Source organism: Canis lupus, chromosome 13, assembly GCF_048164855.1.
Source record: "Canis lupus baileyi chromosome 13, mCanLup2.hap1, whole genome shotgun sequence".
NCBI lineage: Eukaryota > Metazoa > Chordata > Mammalia > Carnivora > Canidae > Canis > Canis lupus.
Window position 1 is genome coordinate 50,316,815 of NC_132850.1, and position 19,612 is coordinate 50,336,426.

Consider the following 19,612-nt stretch of genomic DNA (forward strand, 5'->3'; position numbering starts at 1 on the left):
TATGAAAGCTTTCCTGATCAATTTTTTTTTTTTTTAAGATTTTACTTATTTGAGAGAGAGCACATGAGCAGGGGGAAGGGCAGAGAGGGGGAGATATGCAGACTCCCTGTCAAGACCTAAGCCAAAGGCAGACGCTTAGCAGACAGAGCCACACAGGTGTCCCCTAGCCACACTTTAAATACTTGGCTGTCAAGGGCCATTTCTATCACTGCAGAAAGTTCTATCAGTGCTATGTGAGATCTGACAGGAGGGGGAATTCAGTACTTCACAAATCAGAACACAACAGCAGCTCAGCTGAAAGGTCTCACATTTATTACTGAACCAACCTACTGGTATAGAGGCAAAGTAACAGAGAAAATAATTTCCTTGATAAGATGTGTCTATTGGCCAGGTAGGGAGGTTGTTTCCATATGATAGGATAGGAGCATGTGATCTCCATGCAGCTTAAATATGTGTGCCAATTATGTTTGCTATTTCATGATGTGCGATGCTTCCTCATAGACCCAGCTTGGTTCTTCTCCAGTGCCTCCTCTTGGAGTTGTACCTGATTTTATTTTATTTTATTTTTTTAGATTTTATTTATTTATTAACGAGAGACACACACAGAGAGAGGCAGAGACGCAGGCAGAGGAAGAAGCAGGCTCCATGCAGGGAGCCCGATGTGGGACTCGATCCCAGGACTCCAGGATCATGCCCTGGGCCAAAGGCAGATGCTCAACCAATGAGCCACCCAGGTACAAGGACCTGATTTTATTACCAGTTTTCATCTGAATCCACTGGGGAATGGGACGATTCTGCTTTTGTTTCTTGGCCAGGAATTGCTTGATTCTGAAAGTCTTGTGAGAAGACATGGCGAGAACGGTCAACCACACACAACCAGGATGGTGGCGAAAAGGAGAGACAGCTTTCCTTATCAATTTAATATTTACCTACCATTTTGTTTATCAGCTAGTATGGTTAGCATTTGGAATATCCATATATATAATTTCTGTTACAAATTCCATTAATTTCTTGGACCAAAAGAGGTAACTCTTTTTTTTTTTTTAATTTTAAAAATTTAATACAGTTCAAAGCAGGGTGCCAGGTCCATTTCAGCTACTTCACTGCCAAAACTAGGGGCAGGGATTTGCTTCAGTTTTCCTGTCTTCTCTTTGTCTGTGATGACCAAGGTATAAAAGTATCTGCAGCACTAACCTTTAAACTTCACATTATCTTTATTTTTCTTGATCATTATGGTTTGGCATCCTTTCCCCTGGCTGTAAGCAGAAAGTCATGATTTCCTCAATTTTGTGTGACAGGGCTCCGAGGGATGCAGGGGAATGCACCACTCACCCAGCCAGTGGCACGAAGAACAGAGGACAGAAAAAGCGGAGGACAGAAAAGCCGAAAGAGGGAACTTTGGACTATGGGTGGTTCTTTGCTCATTCATTAGGAATCCATGAAGCAAAACAATTTAATGGATTTTTTTTTCTCAGAATCAGAATCTCAGAATCAATTCTTCTACATCACATAAAAAGTACTAATCTGTTAAAATACAACAAAATATATCTAGGACTGAACACAATAAACTGGTACAAACTCCTGTTCTGCATACTCAGCTCCCAGTGTTGCCTACTTCTCTGCCACTTTTTTGTAAAGACTTTATTTATTTATTTATGAGAGCGTGCACGTGTGCGCATGCACGAGAGCTGGGGGACAAGGGGAGGATCCCAAAGTAGAGTGAGAGGGACAAGCAGAATCCATGCTGAGTGCAGGCCGGAGGCAGGGCTCCATTCCACAACCCCAGAGTCTGTGACGTGAGCCGACATCAAGAGTTGGATGCCCAACCAACGAAGCCACCCAAGTGCCCTGCCACTTTATTGTAGGTAGTGAAAGGAGAGAAGGCTAAGCAAAGTTCATGTGGTATCTAGGAATAAGTATAGAGGTGTTAAATTCCATCCTGCCTAATTCAACACCTCCATCATCCCAGACTCTCCTCGTAGCACTCCCCCAACTGCTCATAAAGCACAAACCGCACCAGATTTCCAACCTGAGCAGATCTTTTTACTTATCTGTCAATAAAGAATTATTTTGACTTCCTTTGTAGTGAATGGAGTTGTCGCTTATATCTTGGTGACGTTTTTATTAGTGAAAACTCTCCAGAGTTCCTAACCACTTGAATCAAAAGTTTTAGCTAGATGATCTTTTTGGACAAAAGCAGCAGCAGCCAGACAAAATCTTCACCCCACTCCCACCTCCCAAGCCATCTCTGTTTTGTGGTTTGTAGGTTATCTACTGTGATCTTTTTCTGCTGAATTCCTAGTGTGTCATGGAAACTAGAGAAAGTACAGGTACTATGTTTACACAGCTTTCATTTCTATTTACAAAATCTCTTCTGTGGAGTTTGTAAAAAAAAATTTTTTTCGCTGCTGCACCTGTTGCTCCAATTCTGTCAGCCAGTGAGCACTAAGGTCTGAAGCCAGTTTCTGATGGGGAAGTAGGGAGGGTACCCATCAAACTGGTTTTACTGCCTGAAGATGACTGATTACCTCAGTTTTAGAAAAAAATGGAACATAGAAAACAACATCAGTGTTTGGGTTTCCTAATGCTGGAACTGAATTGAGGACTGCAAACAACTACTAATACACTTCAGTTTTTAATGATTTTAGGTCTGCCATGTAGACCAGCTTTAGAAAGCTGCATTGTTCTGACCAACATTACAGACTGAATTATATCCACTTGGATTGAAAGAGTTGTTATATCCCCAAGCACCTAACTGATTGCTGGGTCATTCTGACATTGAAGAAAATGAATGTCCTGGGTTAAATCTGGAGGCATGTGAGTCCATTCAGTTCAAGTGCTGGCATTTAACTTCTCAACTCTGTAAAAGCCAAAAAGAGTATACTTAAATTAACATTCTGCATGTAGTTCCCTAAAAAATTCATTTCAAATAATGAGGAACAGAGTTTAATCCTATTTGAGTCTAGTTGCCTACATTCTTAGATAACCCTTCTGAACCTCACCTTTTTCATCTGTAAAACAGAGCTAATAATACCTATCCCAAATAAGATTGTTCAGGGATCAAGTGAGAAAAGCATTACCACTAGATATAGTAATCACCTTAAAAAGAAGTTTTAATATTTGCAATATAATGAACCAATAATACAGAAGGAAAAACAATTTTTCTTTAAAAATCGCAGTTTTTTCTTAACCAATGGAGCATTGGCATAAATCCTCTCATACTTGGAAAGATATTAATAATTCTTTTATATATTTTTTTATTTTTTAAAGACTTCACTTATTTAGAGAGAGAGAGACAGAGAGAGAGAGAGTGCATGCATGCTTGGGGTGGAAGGAAGGAACAGAGGGAAAGGGAAAGGGAGAGAATCTCTAGCAGACTCTGCTGAGCCAGAGCTGGATGCAGGGCTTGATCTCAAGACCCTGAGATCACAACCTGAGCTGAAAACCAAGAGATGAGCACTTAGCAAATGAGTCTCCCAGGTGCCTCTAATTCTTTTTGTTTTTGTTTTTAAGATTTTAAGTAATCTCTACACCCAACGTGGGGCTCAAACCCACAACCCTGAGATCGATAGTCACATGCTGTGCCAACTGAGCCATCCAGGCACACCAGATATGGATAATGCTTATCTTCAGGATCATTTTTAGTTGCCCCTCCTTTTACATTGACAGAATGCTGCTTCTGCTTATCATCAACACTTATCTTTTTCTGCTTTGAGTTTTAATTCTTTATTTGTCAATCTCTTTCCCCTACAAGATTGGATATTCCAGGGGTCTTTCCCCTCTTACAACATCTCACATGGTATCTTGGATATAGTATGTTTACCATAAAAATTTGTGTTGAAATGAAAGAAGTTGAATGTAGAATCTGTTATAGGATATCATTGTTTCCCATTGACAGGCATATCCTGATTGGAGCCCATTTTTGTTATCTATCAATGGAAAAGGGACCAGAGGAAGATACACAGATATTATCAGAATGAGTTACAGAGGAAGAGTTTTCAGTAAAGAAAGAAAATTAAATTGCTGAATACCACAGATAGGCGGGGAAGAAGGAAGAGGATCAAAGTCCAATATTTTTTCTGTGGTTAGGGGTGACCTTCCATAGAATTGCCTCAGTTAAGAGGTAGGAAAAGCCAGATTACTGTAGGCTTGAGAATTAGTAAGTGGCGACAAATGGCTAGAAGAGAGTTTAGACCCTATTTCTGGGAAATGAATTCCTTCAGGGTTGAGCTCCAGTCCAGCATGACACATAAGTATCCACCACAGTTCTATACTCCAGCCATGCCAACCATATCACAGTTTCCTCCTCACACACAGTGATTTCTCATCTTCAGGATTTTGTTTTTGGTCTTCCCATTTTGACCTGAGAGTCCAGTGTCAACTACTCTGAAACCCTGAGGTCTTTTCCTAATTGTTCCTGCTTAATGTGTACTGTTTTGCCCTAAAGCCAATAAAATATAAATTGTAACTTTCTTAAGTCATTTAACACATTCAGCCTAGTATTACTGTAAGGTAAATATATGATTTCCTTATAAGGGATAAATCTATAAGGGATAAATAAACTGTAGTATGGGACACCTGGGTGGCTCAGTGGTTGAGCAGCTGCCTTCAGCTCAGGGTGTGATCCTGGGGTCCTGGAATCAAGTCCCGCATCCGGCTCCCTGCATGGAGCCTGCTTCTCCCTCTGCCTGTGTCTCTGCCTCTCTCTCTGTGTCTCTCATTAATAAATAAATAAAACCTTAAAAAAAACTGTAATAAATACTAAAGGCACTTTTCATATTAAGATACTACCTATTCAAATATTCAAATGGAAAGTAGTTATGTAGATCCAGACAAAGAATTTTAAGTCAGAAAAATTAAATCAAGAGACTTTAGAGTTTCATCTAGCCAAAAAACATGTATCGAATGCCTTCTATGAACAAAAACTGTGACCTTAAGTAATTTAAGATCTAATGCAGAAGTCAGCAAACATTTTTTATATACAGCCAGTAAATATTTCAGACTTTGTGGACAACACAGTCTCTGTCACAATTCTGCCATTGTAGCAGGAAAGAAGCCATTGACACTACCTAAACTAATGAGGTGGGCTGTGTTCCAAAAAGCTTCATTTATGAACACCAAAATTTGAGTTTCATATAATTTTCATATGTCATGGTACATTATTTTTCTTTTGATTTTCTTCAAAGATCTAGAAATATAAAAACTCATATATAGCTTGTGGACCATACAAAAACAGGTTGCAGACCAGATTTGGCCTGTAAGCCATAGTCTGCTGACCCCTGATCCAGTGGACAGACAGTTCATTCAGAAGCACTTTGAATTTCTAGCCTTAACCCAACATAATGTACCTTGTTGCTGCCATTTTGACAAGATTTGTAATTGATTTATCATATTCACCAATTCACCATATACACTTATTCACCAATGCTTACTCAGTGCCTACCTTATTCTGAGCATTGTGCCAGCTCTGAGGATACAGCTGTGAAGAGGTCAGAAAAGATTATTATCCTTAGAAAGATCATTATTTTGCAACTACCACTGTAAAATAATTATCAAAGGATGCTAAAAATTAAAGGGTGAAAGATTTTTGAAGAACTGAATATTCTAATATTCTTGAAATATCAAATTAACTATCAACGGAGAAGGGTATTTTTACAATGAAGCAATCTGATAGACTCTGCCTTAACCAAGTGATTCCTATGAAATTTATATCCTAGTGGGAAAGCCAGGCAATATAACACTATTAAATGTGTAAAATGAAAACTGTTGAGAGATTGTAAATTTAGTGAAGAAAATAAGTATGATGATATGACAGAAAGCAGCTAGATGGATGGGAGGGCTATTTTGTTTGTTTTTTGTTTTTTTAAGATTTTATGTATTTATTCATGAGAGACACAGAGAAGAGAGGCAGAGACACTGGCAGAGGGAGAAGCAGGCTCCCTGCAGGGTCCCTGATGCAGGACTCAATCCCAGGATCCTGGATCACGACCTGAGCCAAAAGCAGATCAACCACTGGGCCACCCAGGTGTCTGGAGGGCTATTTTGGATTCAATGTCCAGGAAAAATTTCTCTGTAGAAATATCATTTCAGCTGAGACCTTCAAAATGAGCCAGCCATATTAAATGCAAGTAGAAAAAGCATTCCAGGATTTTAGGGTAAGGAAATAACAATTGCAAAGGCAAATGTGTCATTAAATAATTGGAGATGTATAGACAGGAGCCAGATTATACAAAGCTATAGGCCAGTGTCAAAAGTTTAGATTCTATTTAAAACCCAGCGAGAAAGAACAAACTGATGATTACCAGAGGGGAGATAAGTAGGGGTATAGGTGAAATAGATGATGGGGATTAAGGAGTGCACTTGCTGTGATGAGCACACAGTGGTATATGGAAGTATGGAATCACTATTTCGTACACTGAATATTACACTGTAAGTTAACTAACTGGAATTTATAACAACTTAAAAAATAATAAAACCATAATAAAAAAATAAAATCCAATGAAAGATGTTTGCATAACTTTGCAGATAATACTTTTTAAACTTTTTTTAAAAGATTTTATTTATTTATTCACGAGAGACAGAGAGAGAGAGAGAGAGAGAGAGGCAGAGGCATAAGCAGAGGGAGAAGCAGGCTCCATGCAGGGAGCCTGACATGGGACTTGATCCCAGGTCTCCAGAATCAGGCCCCGGGCTGAAGGTGGCGCTAAACCGCTGAGCCACCTGGGCTGCCCAATAATACTCTTTAAAAAGTGAATTTGTGGGGCACCTGGGTGGCTCAGTCAGTCAAGCATCTGATTCTTTAACTCAGGGTTGTGAGTTCTAGCCCTGTGTTGGGTTCCACATTGGGCATGGAGCCTACTTAAAAAATAAATAAATAAAATAAAAAGTGAATTTACAACCTTATGGTCAACTAATCGACAAAGCTGGAAAGAATATCCAATGGAAGAAAGATGGTCCCTTCAAAAAAAGTGTTGGGAAAACTAGACAGCAACATGCAGAAGAATGAAACTGGACCACTTTTTTTACACCATACACAAAAAGAAATCCAAAATGGATGAAAGAGTTAAATGTGAAACAGGAAATCATCAAAATCCTAGAGTAGAACACATGAAGCAATCTCTTTGACCTCTGCCAGAGCAACTTCTTACTAGGCACATTACCAGAGGCAAGGAAAACAAAAGCAAAAATGAACTATTGGGACTTCATCAAGATAAATATCTTCTGCACAGCAAAGGAAACAACAAAACTCAAAGGCAGTCTATGGAATGGTAGAAAATATTTGCAAATGACATATCTGATAAAAGGTTTGTTACCAAAATCTATAAAGAATTTGTCAAACTCAATACCCAAAATACAAATAACCCAGTTAAGAAATAGGCAGAAGATATGAATAGACATTTTTCCAAAGAAGACATCCAGATGGCTAACAAACACATGAAAAGATGCTCAACATTATTCATCATCAGGGAAATACAAATCAAAGCCACGATGAGATACTACTTCACACCTATCAGAATGGCTAAAACTAACAACATAAGAAAACAACAGGTATTGGCAAGGATAAGGAGAAAGGGGATCCCTGGGTGGCTCAGCGGTTTAGCGCCTGCCTTCGGCCCAGGGAGTGATCCTGGAGTCCTGGGATCAGGTCCCACATCAGGCTCCTTGCATGGAGCCTGCTTCTCCCTCTGCCTGTGTCTCTGCTTCTCTCTCTCTGTGCCTCTCATGAATAAATAAATAAAATCTTTAAAAAAAAAAAAAAGGATAAGGAGAAAAAGGAACCCTCTTGCAGTGTTGGTGGAAATGCAAACTGGTGCAGCCACTATGAAACAGTATGGAAGTTCCTCAAAAAGTTAAAAATAGAACTATCCTGGGATGTCTGGGTGGCTCAGTCAGTTGAGCATCCAACTCTTGGTTTTGGCTCAGGTTATGATCTCCCAGTCTAGAAATGGAGGCCCATGTGGGCTCCTCGGTCATCAGGGAGTCTGCTTCCCCTCTCCTTCTTTCTCTGTCCATCCTCACCCCCCCCTTTCTTTCAAATACATAAATACATCTTTAAAAAACATAGAACTACCCTATGATCCAGCAATTGTACTACTAGGTATGTACCCAAAGGATACAAAAATATAGATTTGAGGGATCCCTGGGTGGCGCAGCGGTTTGGCGCCTGCCTTTGGCCCAGGGCACGATCCTGGAGACCCGGGATCGAATCCCACGTCGGGCTCCCGGTGCATGGACCCTGCTTCTCCCTCTGCCTATGTCTCTGTCTCTCTGTGTGTGTGTGTGTGTGTGTGTGTGACTATCATAAATAAATAAAAATTTAAAAAATATATATATATAGATTTGAAGGGGCACCTGGGCGGCTCAGTGGCTGAGCATCTGCCTTCAGCTCAAGTGGTGATCTCAGGGTCCTGGGATCAAGTGCCACATCAGGTTCCCTGAAAGGGGGCCTGCTTCTCCCTCTGCCTCTGTCTCTGCTTCTTTGTGTATGTCCCATGAATAAATAAATAACATCTTTAAAAAATAAAAAAAAATTAAATAAATAAATATATAAATAAAAATACAGATTTGAAGGAGTACATGCACTCTAATGTTTATAGCAGATTATCAACAAAAGCCAAACTATGGAAAGAGCCTAGATGGCCATTGACCAATAAATGGATAAAGAAGATGTGGTACATATATACAATGGAATATTACTCAGCCAACAAAAGCAATGAAATCTTGGGGTACCTGGGTGGCTCAGTCAATTAACCATCTGCCTTTGGCTCAGGTCATGATCCTGGGTCCTGGGATTAAGCCCTTGCATCAGGTTCCCTGCTCAGTGGGGAGCCTGCTTCTCCCTCCCTCTGCTGTTCTCCTTGCTTGTGGTTGGCACTCTCTCCCTCTCTACCAAATTAATAAACAAAATCCTTAAAAAAATGAAATTTTGCCATTTACAACAACATGGATGGAGTTAGCATGTACTACGCTAAGCGAAATAAGTCAAAGAAAGACAAACACCATATGATTTCACTCATGGGGAATTTAAGAATTTAAGAACAAAATAGATGAACACACAGGAAGGGGGGGAAAAGAGAGGGAAACAAATCATAAGAGACTCTTAAAGATAGAGAACATGCAGAGGGCCGATGGAGGGAGATGGGTGGGGGATGGGGAGATGGATGATGGGTATTAAGGAGGGTACTTGTGATGAGCAGTAGGTGTTGTATGAATCACTGAATTCCTTTCCTGAAATCCATATTGCACTGTATGTTAACTAACTAGAATTTAAATACAAAATTCAAAGAGAAATAAAAAGTGAATTTATGGCATGTGAATTATATCCCCATAAACAATTTATTTAATTAAAATAAAAATAAATTTGAGAATCCATTAAAGATTTTTTTTATGATAGTCACAGAGAGAGAGAGAGAGAGAGACATAGGCAGAGGGAGAAGCAGGCTCCATGCACTGGGAGCCCGACGTGGGATTCGATCCCGGGTCTCCAGGATCGTGCCCTGGGCCAAAGGCAGGCGCTAAACCACTACGCCACCCAGGGATCCCCCATTAAAGGTTTTAAGCAGAAACATGACATGACCTAATTTACCCTTAGAAAGTTCACTCTGGCAAACTGCAACTTTCTTAAGTCACATATCCTCAATGGCTTGTATTAAGGTTCTAAACATGTCTGATCTCCCCAATAATCTATAAGTGCCTGAGTCATGGAAGTGGTGTCAAATTTATCTTTATATTCTGCAGAGTGTCAAATCCAGTACCTTGCTCATGTTTTACGTTCAGAAAATATTTGCTAAATGAAATAAATAATTAAAAATCTCCCCTCTACACAGACACACACATCTCATTTATAACTGCATATTCTGTATCTTTTACACAATTTAACTTTTTGGAATCAAGAAAACAGTGCTGAAATATATATATTCAATATGCCTTATCATCAATTTCTAATACCATTTTTTAAAAGATTTATTTATTTATTCCAGAGAGAAAGAGAGAGAGAGAGAGAGAGAGAAAACATGAATGGGAGGGGCAGAGGGAGAGAGAGTATCTTAACCCTGGAGCCTAATGTGGGGCTTAATCTCACCACCCTGAGATCATGACCTGAGCCAAAAATCAAGAGTCAGGTGCTTAACCGACTGAGCCATGCAGGCACCTCCAAATACCATTGATATAAAACACCCTGTTAGTTACATCCAGTCATGGGGTTGTTTGTGGATAACTTTAATTTTATTCTTGGAGATTTATTTATTTTACAGAGAGAGAAAAAGAGAGGAGGGGGGTTGGGGCAGAAGGAGAGAGAGAGAATGTGAAGAGCACTCCATGCTGAGTGAGGAGCCCAACACAGGCCAATCCCACGACCCTGAGATCATTACCTGAGCTAAAATCAAGAGTCAGATACTTAACCAACTGAACCTCCCAGGTGCCCCTAATTTTATTTTTGTCTTTTTGCCACATTTTTCAAGTTTCCTACAAATGAACTTGTAATACTTTTATAATTAGAGCAAGTGGCTCTTTTAAGACCTTGAAATGTTCATCTCTTCTAGACTATTAAAATAATGGGAAAAAATTTAAGATAGCTAATTTTAAAAACTGAATACACATAATCCAAGAATGATTCCCGCTCAAATTTCAGTCTCTGCAGCATTCTTCCTTGCCCAGGGAAGGCCACTCATTTGTTCATTTGTTTATTCATCAATAAAATACTATCAGGCCAGGGCTGAGAGTGAAACAACTCCAGGTGGGAACAATTCATTTAGAATATAGTGTGAATGGCACCCTCTGGAGTCGTGTAACACTTAGGAACTTAGCAGGTACCGGTCCAGGCACTTTGTAAGCCCTAGAGGTAGAAGAGTAAACAAAGCAGTTCTCACATTGTGTTATAATTACATGATTAATTATCTGCCTTGCCCAGAGTGATGTAAACCCTTTGAGACCAGGAACCATAGAGAGGATAAATCAGATTTCTGCAGGAGGTATGACTAAGACTAAGGAGTTTAGCAAGCAGAGAAGGGGCAGAGTCAAGGAAGACAATTCCTATCAGAAAAAAATCATAAGTGGGAAGGCAAGAGAAAATTGTGTTTGACAAATTATGTTTGGCTAAGAAAGAGATCAAGAGTAAGGAAGTGGAGAGAAACCTATCCTGGAGGGATTTGTGAGTCCCGACAGAGAATTTAGACATAATCCTAAAGGCAAGGAGAACCCAGGAAGAGTTTTAAGGAGGGAAATGGCTTGGTCACATTTATGGATTCCCAAACCATAGGCTGGATTAGGAACAAGATCTGACTAAAGGAAAGGTACTTTGTCTGGAAGCTAAACAGCCCAAAAAATAGGGGTTCATAAATTGGAGCCTATTGTAAATTTTTTTACAGGTTATTTATTTACTCATGAGAGACACCAGAGAGAGGCAGAGACATTGTCAGAGAGAGAAGCAGGCTCCTCGCAGGGAGCCTGATGTGGGACTCGATCCCAGGACCCCGGGATCATGCCCTGAGCTGAAGGCAGATGCTTAACCGCTGAGCCACCCAGGCATCCCAAGCCTATCGTAAATTGAACTTGAATGATTAAAAAAATTTTTTTAAACAAAGGAAAACAAACAGAAGTGTATTAAAATGTACATATTACATACAGTTGGAAGATACCCAGGGAAACTGAGTAACTCCAAAAAAAAAATCCTTATCTTTAGTGATCCCTCACTGAAATTTAGGAATTCCTCTAGTTACGAATGTAAGCACTAAACCACAGTACTATTCACAACATCTGTGGGATGCCTGGGTGGAGCAGCTGGCTAAAGTATTGGACTCTTGGTTTCAGCTCAGATCATAATCTCAAAGTCATGAGCTTGATCCCCACATCAGGCTCCGTCCTCATTGCAGAATCTCCTTGAGACCCTCTCTCCCTCTCCCTCTGCCCCTCCCCACTGCTCTTTTGTGCTCTCTCTCAAATAAATAAATAAACCTTAAAAAAATGTGATTTTATGACCAATAGAAATCAGATATTTTATTTTCTTTTTAAAAAGAATTTATTTATTTATTTAGAGAGAGCACACAAGAGTCAGCGGAGGGACAGAGGGAGAGGGAGAGAGAAAGAAAGATGTAGACTCACCACTGAGTGCAGAACCCAACAAGGGGCTTGATTCCATGACCCTGGGAATATGAACTGATCAGAAATCAAGAGTGGGACTCACAACCAACTGAGCCACCTAGGCACCCCAAAATCAGATATTTTCATAACACATTCCAGTTGTTGCAGATATCTCAAAACACCTTATTCTCATTGCTACTCTGAAATTCTAGTAGTTATTATACCCAGTGCTGGACCTTCTTATTATTAATGGATTAATGAAATATGTGGATTGCAAGGCACCAGGTGGCTCAGTCAGTTAAGCATCAGATCTTGCTTTTAGCTCAGGTCATAAACTCTGGGGTGTGGTATTAAGCCCTGAATTATTGGACTTGGAGCTGGGCATGAAGCCTGCTTAAAATTCTCCCTCTGCCTCTTACCATCCTCTCTCTCTCAAGAAAGAGAGAAGAAAGAAAGAAAGAAAGAAAGAAAGAAAGAAAGAAAGAAAGAAAGAAAGAAAGAAAGAAAGAAAGAAAATACATGTGTTGCATTTATATTTTAAATATTGGATAACTGCACTGAAATATAATAGTTTCCAACTTCATACATTTAAAAACTTTACTCTGAGAAGGGTCCACTGGCTTTACCAGATAAGCAAAGTGGGCCATGGCACAAACAAGGCTTAAAATCCCTGCTCAGGCTCTCGCTAGACTGAAATAACCTGTGACTCCTCTAAAACCCCAGGCTTCCTTCTCTGGCCTCCATCTACTCAATCTCTTCTGCTTTAAATACCACCTCCTTTATCATCAGACTAACTCCTTCAGACCTCACCTCAGGATTCCCTGCACCAACCCTCCTTTCCACTCAGGTGTCCTTTATGTAATACCCTCATGACAACCTGTTTTTACTCCAAACATAGTATTTACCACAATGACCTGGCATCCCACAATTTAACGTTTGAGGTTTTAAATATCACAAGTGGCCCTGAAACTCTAGGACATGTAGTTATTTGTCAGTCTAGTGAGGCATGAAATAGGATTGCTGCTGCTGACACGGAGTCACTGAGCCAGTCAGGAGCCTGTTTGCCCGGGGTCCACATTGCTACATGATGTTATTTAATGCACACAAGAAACCTATAAATGAAGTCATATTATCCCCATTTCACAGATGAATAATGTGATGAAACCACAAATTAGAGAGAATTAGTGAATCTGGAGATTTTCAAAGGTTGTCAGTTACAACTCTTTATTTATTTATTTATTTTTTTTTTTTTTATTGGTGTTCAATTTACTAACATACAGAATAACCCCCAGTGCCCGTCACCCATTCACTCCCACCCCCGCCCTCCTCCCCTTCCAACACCCCTAGTTCGTTTCCCAGAGTTAGCAGTCTTTACGTTCTGTCTCCCTTTCTGGTATTTCCCACACATTTCTTCCCCCTTCCCTTATATTCCCTTTCACTATTATTTATATTCCCCAAATGAATGAGAACATATAATGTTTGTCCTTCTCCGACTGGCTTACTTCACTCAGCATAATACCCTCCAGTTCCATCCACGTTGAAGCAAATGGTGGGTATTTGTCATTTCTAATAGCTGAGTAATATTCCATTGTATACATAAACCACATCTTCTTTATCCATTCATCTTTCGTTGGACACCGAGGTTCCTTCCACAGTTTGGCTATCGTGGCCATTGCTGCTATAAACATCGGGGTGCAGGTGTCCCGGCGTTTCACTGCATCTGTATCTTTGGGGTAAATCCCCAGCAGTGCAATTGCTGGGTCGTAGGGCAGGTATATTTTTAACTGTTTGAGGAACCTCCACACAGTTTTCCAGAGTGGCTGCACCAGTTCACATTCCCACCAACAGTGTATGAGGGTTCCCTTTTCTCCACATCCTCTCCAACATTTGTGGTTTCCTGCCTTGTTAATTTTCCCCATTCTCACTGGTGTGAGGTGGTATCTCATTGTGGTTTTGATTTGTATTTCCCTGATGGCAAGTGATGCAGAGCATTTTCTCATGTGCATGTTGGCCATGTCTATGTCTTCCTCTGTGAGATTTCTGTTCATGTCTTTTGCCCATTTCATGATTGGATTGTTTGTTTCTTTGGTGTTGAGTTTAATAAGTTCTTTATAGATCTTGGAAACTAGCCCTTTATCTAATATGTCATTTGCAAATATCCTCTCCCATTCTGTAGGTTGTCTTTGAGTTTTGTTGACTGTATCCTTTGCTGTGCAAAAGCTTCTTATCTTGATGAAGTCCCAATAGTTCATTTTTGCTTTTGTTTCTTTTGCCTTCGTGGATGTATCTTGCAAGAAGTTACTATGGCCGAGTTCAAAAAGGGTGTTGCCTGTGTTCTTCTCTAGGATTTTGATGGAATCTTGTCTCACATTTAGATCTTTCATCCATTTTGAGTTTATCTTTGTGTATGGTGAAAGAGAGTGGTCTAGTTTCATTCTTCTGCATGTGGATGCCCAATTTTCCCAGCACCATTTATTGAAGAGACTGTCTTTCTTCCAATGGATAGTCTTTCCTCCTTTATCGAATATTAGTTGCCCATAAAGTTCAGGGTCCACTTCTGGATTCTCTATTCTGTTCAGAGAGTTAGAACAAATTATTTTAAGATTTGTGTGGAATCAGAAAAGACCCCGAATAGCCAGGGGAATTTTAAAAAAGAAAACCATATCTGGGGGCATCACAATGCCAGATTTCAGGTTGTACTACAAAGCTGTGGTCATCAAGACAGTGTGGTACTGGCACAAAAACAGACACATAGATCAGTGGAACAGAATAGTTACAACTCTTTAGACTACTATTTTGTTTCTAACTCAACCAGAAGGAAGTGAGCAACCTAAAGGCAAGGACTATATCTTGAATCTGGACACCCCCAGGGCACATACTGAGCCTTATATTAGTAGGTACTCAGTAAATGGTCTACTGATTAATAAGAGAAAGAATCCTAAGAATTTTGCCTTCCCTCACTGAAATTTCCTGGAGATCCTGACTTTTATTTTGATCCTATATCATTCTGAGCTTGCAGAAAACTTCCTGGTTCATAAAAACTAGAAGTATTTATTAATTGATTGCTTGTCTAACTTTACTTTAATAATCTGTGTTTGACATCTGACACATTTTCTTTTATTGAGATAAGCTATAAATCCCTTTGAATAGCAGAATTTTGTGCAAAAGTATAAATAAAACCAATTTTATAGATAACTAATAACTCTAGCTTTTAACTTTTCTATTCCTTGGAATAACTTGAATATCAGTCTCCTTTATTACTACAGGAAATTTTTACTTTTAAAATATGAAGAGAGATATCTATGTTTTGTTTTGGATATGGATCATCAGTACACATACAATGAGCACACACAGGTTAAGTGTGTTTTTATACTCATATTTTTCCTTAGATACAAATAAAGTAAAAATAATATATAATTTCTTAGTTTTTTCAGACTGACACTTTATCCTACAGAATGAAAAAAAATCAAGGCAAAAATAAATATAATCAGGAGAAAGTCTTAATGAAAACTTTTATTATGTTAAACTGAAGCATTCACTTAGGCTTAAGATTTGTTTTTGAGAGGGTTGAAATTTTATGGTAGTACTAGGTCAAAGAAAGAAGGGTACATCTTTTTTCTGCATCTAGAATGTATTAGCTAGACATAGGGTTTTATCTCAAAATGCTTCCCTTCCTGACTGATCCAGAAATAGACAAAATCCAAATGTGAAATATACAAATTTCTGCTTGACGGCTCCTTGCTCTTGTCTCTCATTAGCTCCATTGGAACTGAACTTGCTCAGATAAGTCACTAATAACTAGGTGCCCCATGTATATTTAGAAGCCACCTTGCAGAGGCATTTGTCTTTGCCTTTAACGCACAGCTTAATAAGCATTTCAGTTACTATTTCTCACATATCACAGAAGCCCCAGCCTTGTAAAATTAATGACTTTCACTACTTAAAAAATAATGAATTTTCATTGGTAAAGGGATGACAAAAGCATTTGGTACTGTTTCTTTATATTGTTAATGTTTTTTAAAGTAATTTATACAGAGCTAAGGATAAAGTAAGGGAAAAATAATTTCAGTTCTTCCTTGTGAAATCTAGAGATGCATTGACAAATAGGACTGTTTCAAGTCTGAACACATCCCAAGCCTACAATAACTGGCGTGATACACCCGGATCAAAATGGTCTCCCATCAGTGCTCTACCACACCTAAAAAGTCAACAATGGCATTAGTCACTAATGGTTTTCTTAGCACAGAAACATTTTTTTGTATTGGAGTTCAATTTGCCAACGTATAGCATAACACCCAATGCTCATCCTGCCAAGTGCCCCCCTCAGTGCCCACCACCCAGTCACCCCACCCCCGCCCACTTCCCCTTCCACTACCCCTTGTTCATTTCCCAGAGTTAGGAGTCTCTCATGTTTTGTCACCCTCACTGATATTTTCACTCATTTTCTCTCCTTTCCCCCTATTCCCTTTCACTAATTTTGATATTCCCCAAACAAATGAGATCATATAATGTTTTTCTTTTCCGATTAACTTATTTCACTCAGCACAATACCCTCCAGGTCCCTCCATGTTGAAACAAATGGTGGATATTTGTTGTTTCTAATGGCTGAGTAATATTCCATTGTATACATAGACCACATCTTCTTTATCCATTCATCTGCATGCAAACATTTCAACTATAAGTCACTCTGTTCATTTATTTTATCTGTGAATTCACTATTGCTCATGTCATCTGGAGGACACCATGGACGCAAAGAAGTGATACATATAACAGTAGGTTTTTATGGAGAAAAAGAGTAGGGATCCAGGAAAGCCAGGAATTAATGCTTCGCCATCTTTCTTTACAGCTAGTTCTGATCCCAGTGGTGAATTTGAATTGGGAAAGAGGTAAAGAAATTTAGTGAACAGTATCAGTCAAACCTCACACATGTCTTGCTAAGTGATGATTCTAAAAGACAAATCCCTAGATTTCTCACATATAGCACAAAAGAGGCAAAGATTTAGTTCAAATCTAAAATAGGGTGCCACCTGGGTAGCTCAGTCAGTTAAGCATCTGCCTTCAGCTTAGGTCATGATCCCAGGGTCCTGGGATCCAGCCCTGCATCAGGCTCCCTGCTCAGTGGGGAGTCTGCTTCTCCCTCTGCCCCTCACCCTGCTCATGCTCTTGCTCTCTCTCTCTCTCATATAAATAAATAAAATATTTTTTAAAACAATAAATAATAACAAAATAAAATATACTATAGGGACACTTGGATGACTTAGTCAATTAAAAGTCCAACTCTTGGCTTCGGCTCAAGTCATGATCTCAGGGTCATGAGATTGAGCCCCACATGGGGCTCCACACTGTGCATGGAGCCTGCTTAAGATTCTCTCTCTCAAAAAAAAAAAAATTCTCTCTCTCCCTCTGTCTCTCCTCCCCACCCACCTCACCTCCCAGCCACTTGCACATTCCTCTCTCTTTCTCTCAAATAAATAAATATACTATAATCTTATAACTAAATGAGATTAAGTGAATTAAGAAAATATTTCCTGGGGCACCTGCTGGCTCAGTTGGAGGAGCATGCAACTCTTGATCTTGGGGTCATGAGTTTGAGCCTCATGACGAGTGTAGAGATTATTAAAAAATAAATAAATAAACTTTAAAAAAAAGGAAGAAAACATTTTCTAAATTTCTGAGTTAGGATGGCAGGTCAAACAGAGACATCCTTTTCAGTCTCCTTCCCAAATAGCACCAAAACTAAGGAAGTACAGGGAAAATTATCAAAATTTTGGAAGCTGAAAACAAGAGGCCAATTGTAACTGACTTAGATCCAAGCAACCTGACTCCCAAGACATCAGTAAGGAAACTGAAAACCTACTCAACTTATTTTTCAGGATCTTCAAAAGACATGGAACATGGTGGCAACAGGATCTTCTGGGACTTGCAATTAGGAGGAAGACAAGAGTAAAAGCAGTTTGATCTCCCCTTTTCAACTGGGGAATGATTGTTCTTTTTCAAGCCTGATATGAAGGGATAGATGAGCCATTTATTTTCTGAAAAAAGTAAAACTTAATATCTCCAGACTATGAAAGAGCCTGGTGAAGTTGGAAGGGATAGGTACCCCAATGGATGGACTTACCAAATATGCATACTAATTGCTTGTTGCAGAGAACAACCCCACCCCCTCCATTACTTAGTGTCTAGAATGCTAGCAACCAGCCCCTTACCTCCCTTGCAGGAGGTTGGACATCACTTTCCTGGTGAATCTAACCCAAGGTTTCAAGTTGCCCACCTAAGTCACCCTATAGTGAAGTGTAGTCATTACCCCCATATTTAGCATATCCAATGAGTTATTTAGTCCCTCATGCTCAATCATGGGGTCATGCAGTCAAGGATTACCAGTCATTGAGGGATTTTCCTAATATGAAAGGTATGGTGTACAAATACAAACAGAAAAAAAAGGGGGCACCTGGGGGGCTCAGTTGGCTGAACCTCCGACTCTCGATTTCAGCTCAAGTGATGATCTCATGGGTTGTGGGACCAAGCCGCCCTGAGTTGGGCTCTGCACTCAGTACAGAGTCTGCTCCAGATTCTCTCTCCCTTCCCCTCTTCCCTTCCCCCACTCCCTCTCTCTCAAATAAATAAATAAATAAAATCTTTAAAAAAAAAGAAAAAAGGAAAAGAAAGAAAGAAAGAAAGAAAGAAAGAAAGAAAGAAAGAAAGAGAAAAAGAAAAGAAAGCAGTGCCTATATGGCTCAGTTAACCATCTGCCTTCAGACCAAGTCATGTTTTAGGGTCCTGGGACTGAGCCCCACATCAGGCTTCACACTCAGGAGGGAGTCTGCTTCTACCTCTAATTCTGTCCCTCCCCACTGCTTGTGCTTTCTCTTGCTTGCTCTCTCTAAAATAAATAAATAAAATCTTAAAAAAATAAAAAGTAAAAAGCAATCAGGGAGAAGCAAACTTTAAAGGAAAAAAGTCATTAATATTCTTAGAATTATTTAAAAAAAAAAAGATACAGCATCCATGAAACAAGAACAGGAATTCTCTGAGAACAAAAATGAGTCATTGGGAATTAAAAATTTGATAGGAAAAAAACCAGAAAACCAAGAATACAACAACCCTAAAAGATGGGTTAAAAGATAAAGTTGAGGAAAGCACTTCTGAGAGTGGAGGAGAAAAAACACAGATGGGAAATAGGAGAAAAAAGATGAGAAAACTGAAGAAAAAGAAAAAGTAGAACAAAGAAAATGATCAAAATAATTCAAGAAGAATGACCAGAGTTTAAGGTTTTGTTTTTCAGATTTAAAAACCCAGGGAATCCCTGGGTGGCGCAGTGGTTTGGCGCCTGCCTTTGGCTCAGGGCACGATCCTGGAGACCCGGGATCGAATCCCACGTCGGGCTCCCGGTGCATGGAGCCTGCTTCTCCCTCTGCCTATGTCTCTGCCTCTCTCTCTTGCTCTCTCTCTCTGTGACTATCATAAATAAATAAAAATTAAAAAAAAAAAAAAACACCAAGTGCCAAGGAAGACAAATGAAGACAGATTCATAACA

At 39.5% G+C, this 19,612-nt stretch overlaps 1 protein-coding gene and 1 long non-coding RNA gene across 2 annotated transcripts in view; both read right to left on the minus strand.

Annotated features, from left to right (window-relative positions):
* Positions 1 to 397: 397 nt before the first annotated feature.
* Positions 398 to 881, minus strand: LOC140603078 (large ribosomal subunit protein eL39-like). The gene is made up of 2 exons (XM_072773620.1): positions 745 to 881; positions 398 to 544 (listed from the first exon to the last, which is right to left on the minus strand). The coding sequence occupies exons 1-2, from the start codon at positions 849 to 851 to the stop codon at positions 496 to 498; spliced, it is 156 nt and encodes a 51-aa protein (XP_072629721.1). The 5' UTR covers positions 852 to 881; the 3' UTR covers positions 398 to 495.
* Positions 882 to 2,619: 1,738 nt separating this feature from the next.
* The window catches only part of LOC140603079 (uncharacterized), a 55,656-nt gene continuing 38,663 nt past the window's right edge, over positions 2,620 to 19,612 (minus strand). Inside the window, exons 3-4 of the long non-coding RNA XR_012006124.1 lie at positions 5,444 to 5,479; positions 2,620 to 2,860 (exon numbers count right to left, since the gene is read on the minus strand). This is a non-coding gene — a long non-coding RNA (uncharacterized lncRNA). The remainder of the gene's footprint in view (positions 2,861 to 5,443; positions 5,480 to 19,612) is intronic.

Coding starts and splice junctions, on each gene's coding strand:
- LOC140603078 (XM_072773620.1), bottom strand. CDS start 851: ATGTCTTCTCACAAGACTTTCAGAATCAAGCAATTCCTGGCCAAGAAA. Junction 545..744: donor AAAACTGGTAATAAAATCAG/GTCCTTGTACCT, acceptor AAATAAAATCAG/GTACAACTCCAAGAGGAGGC.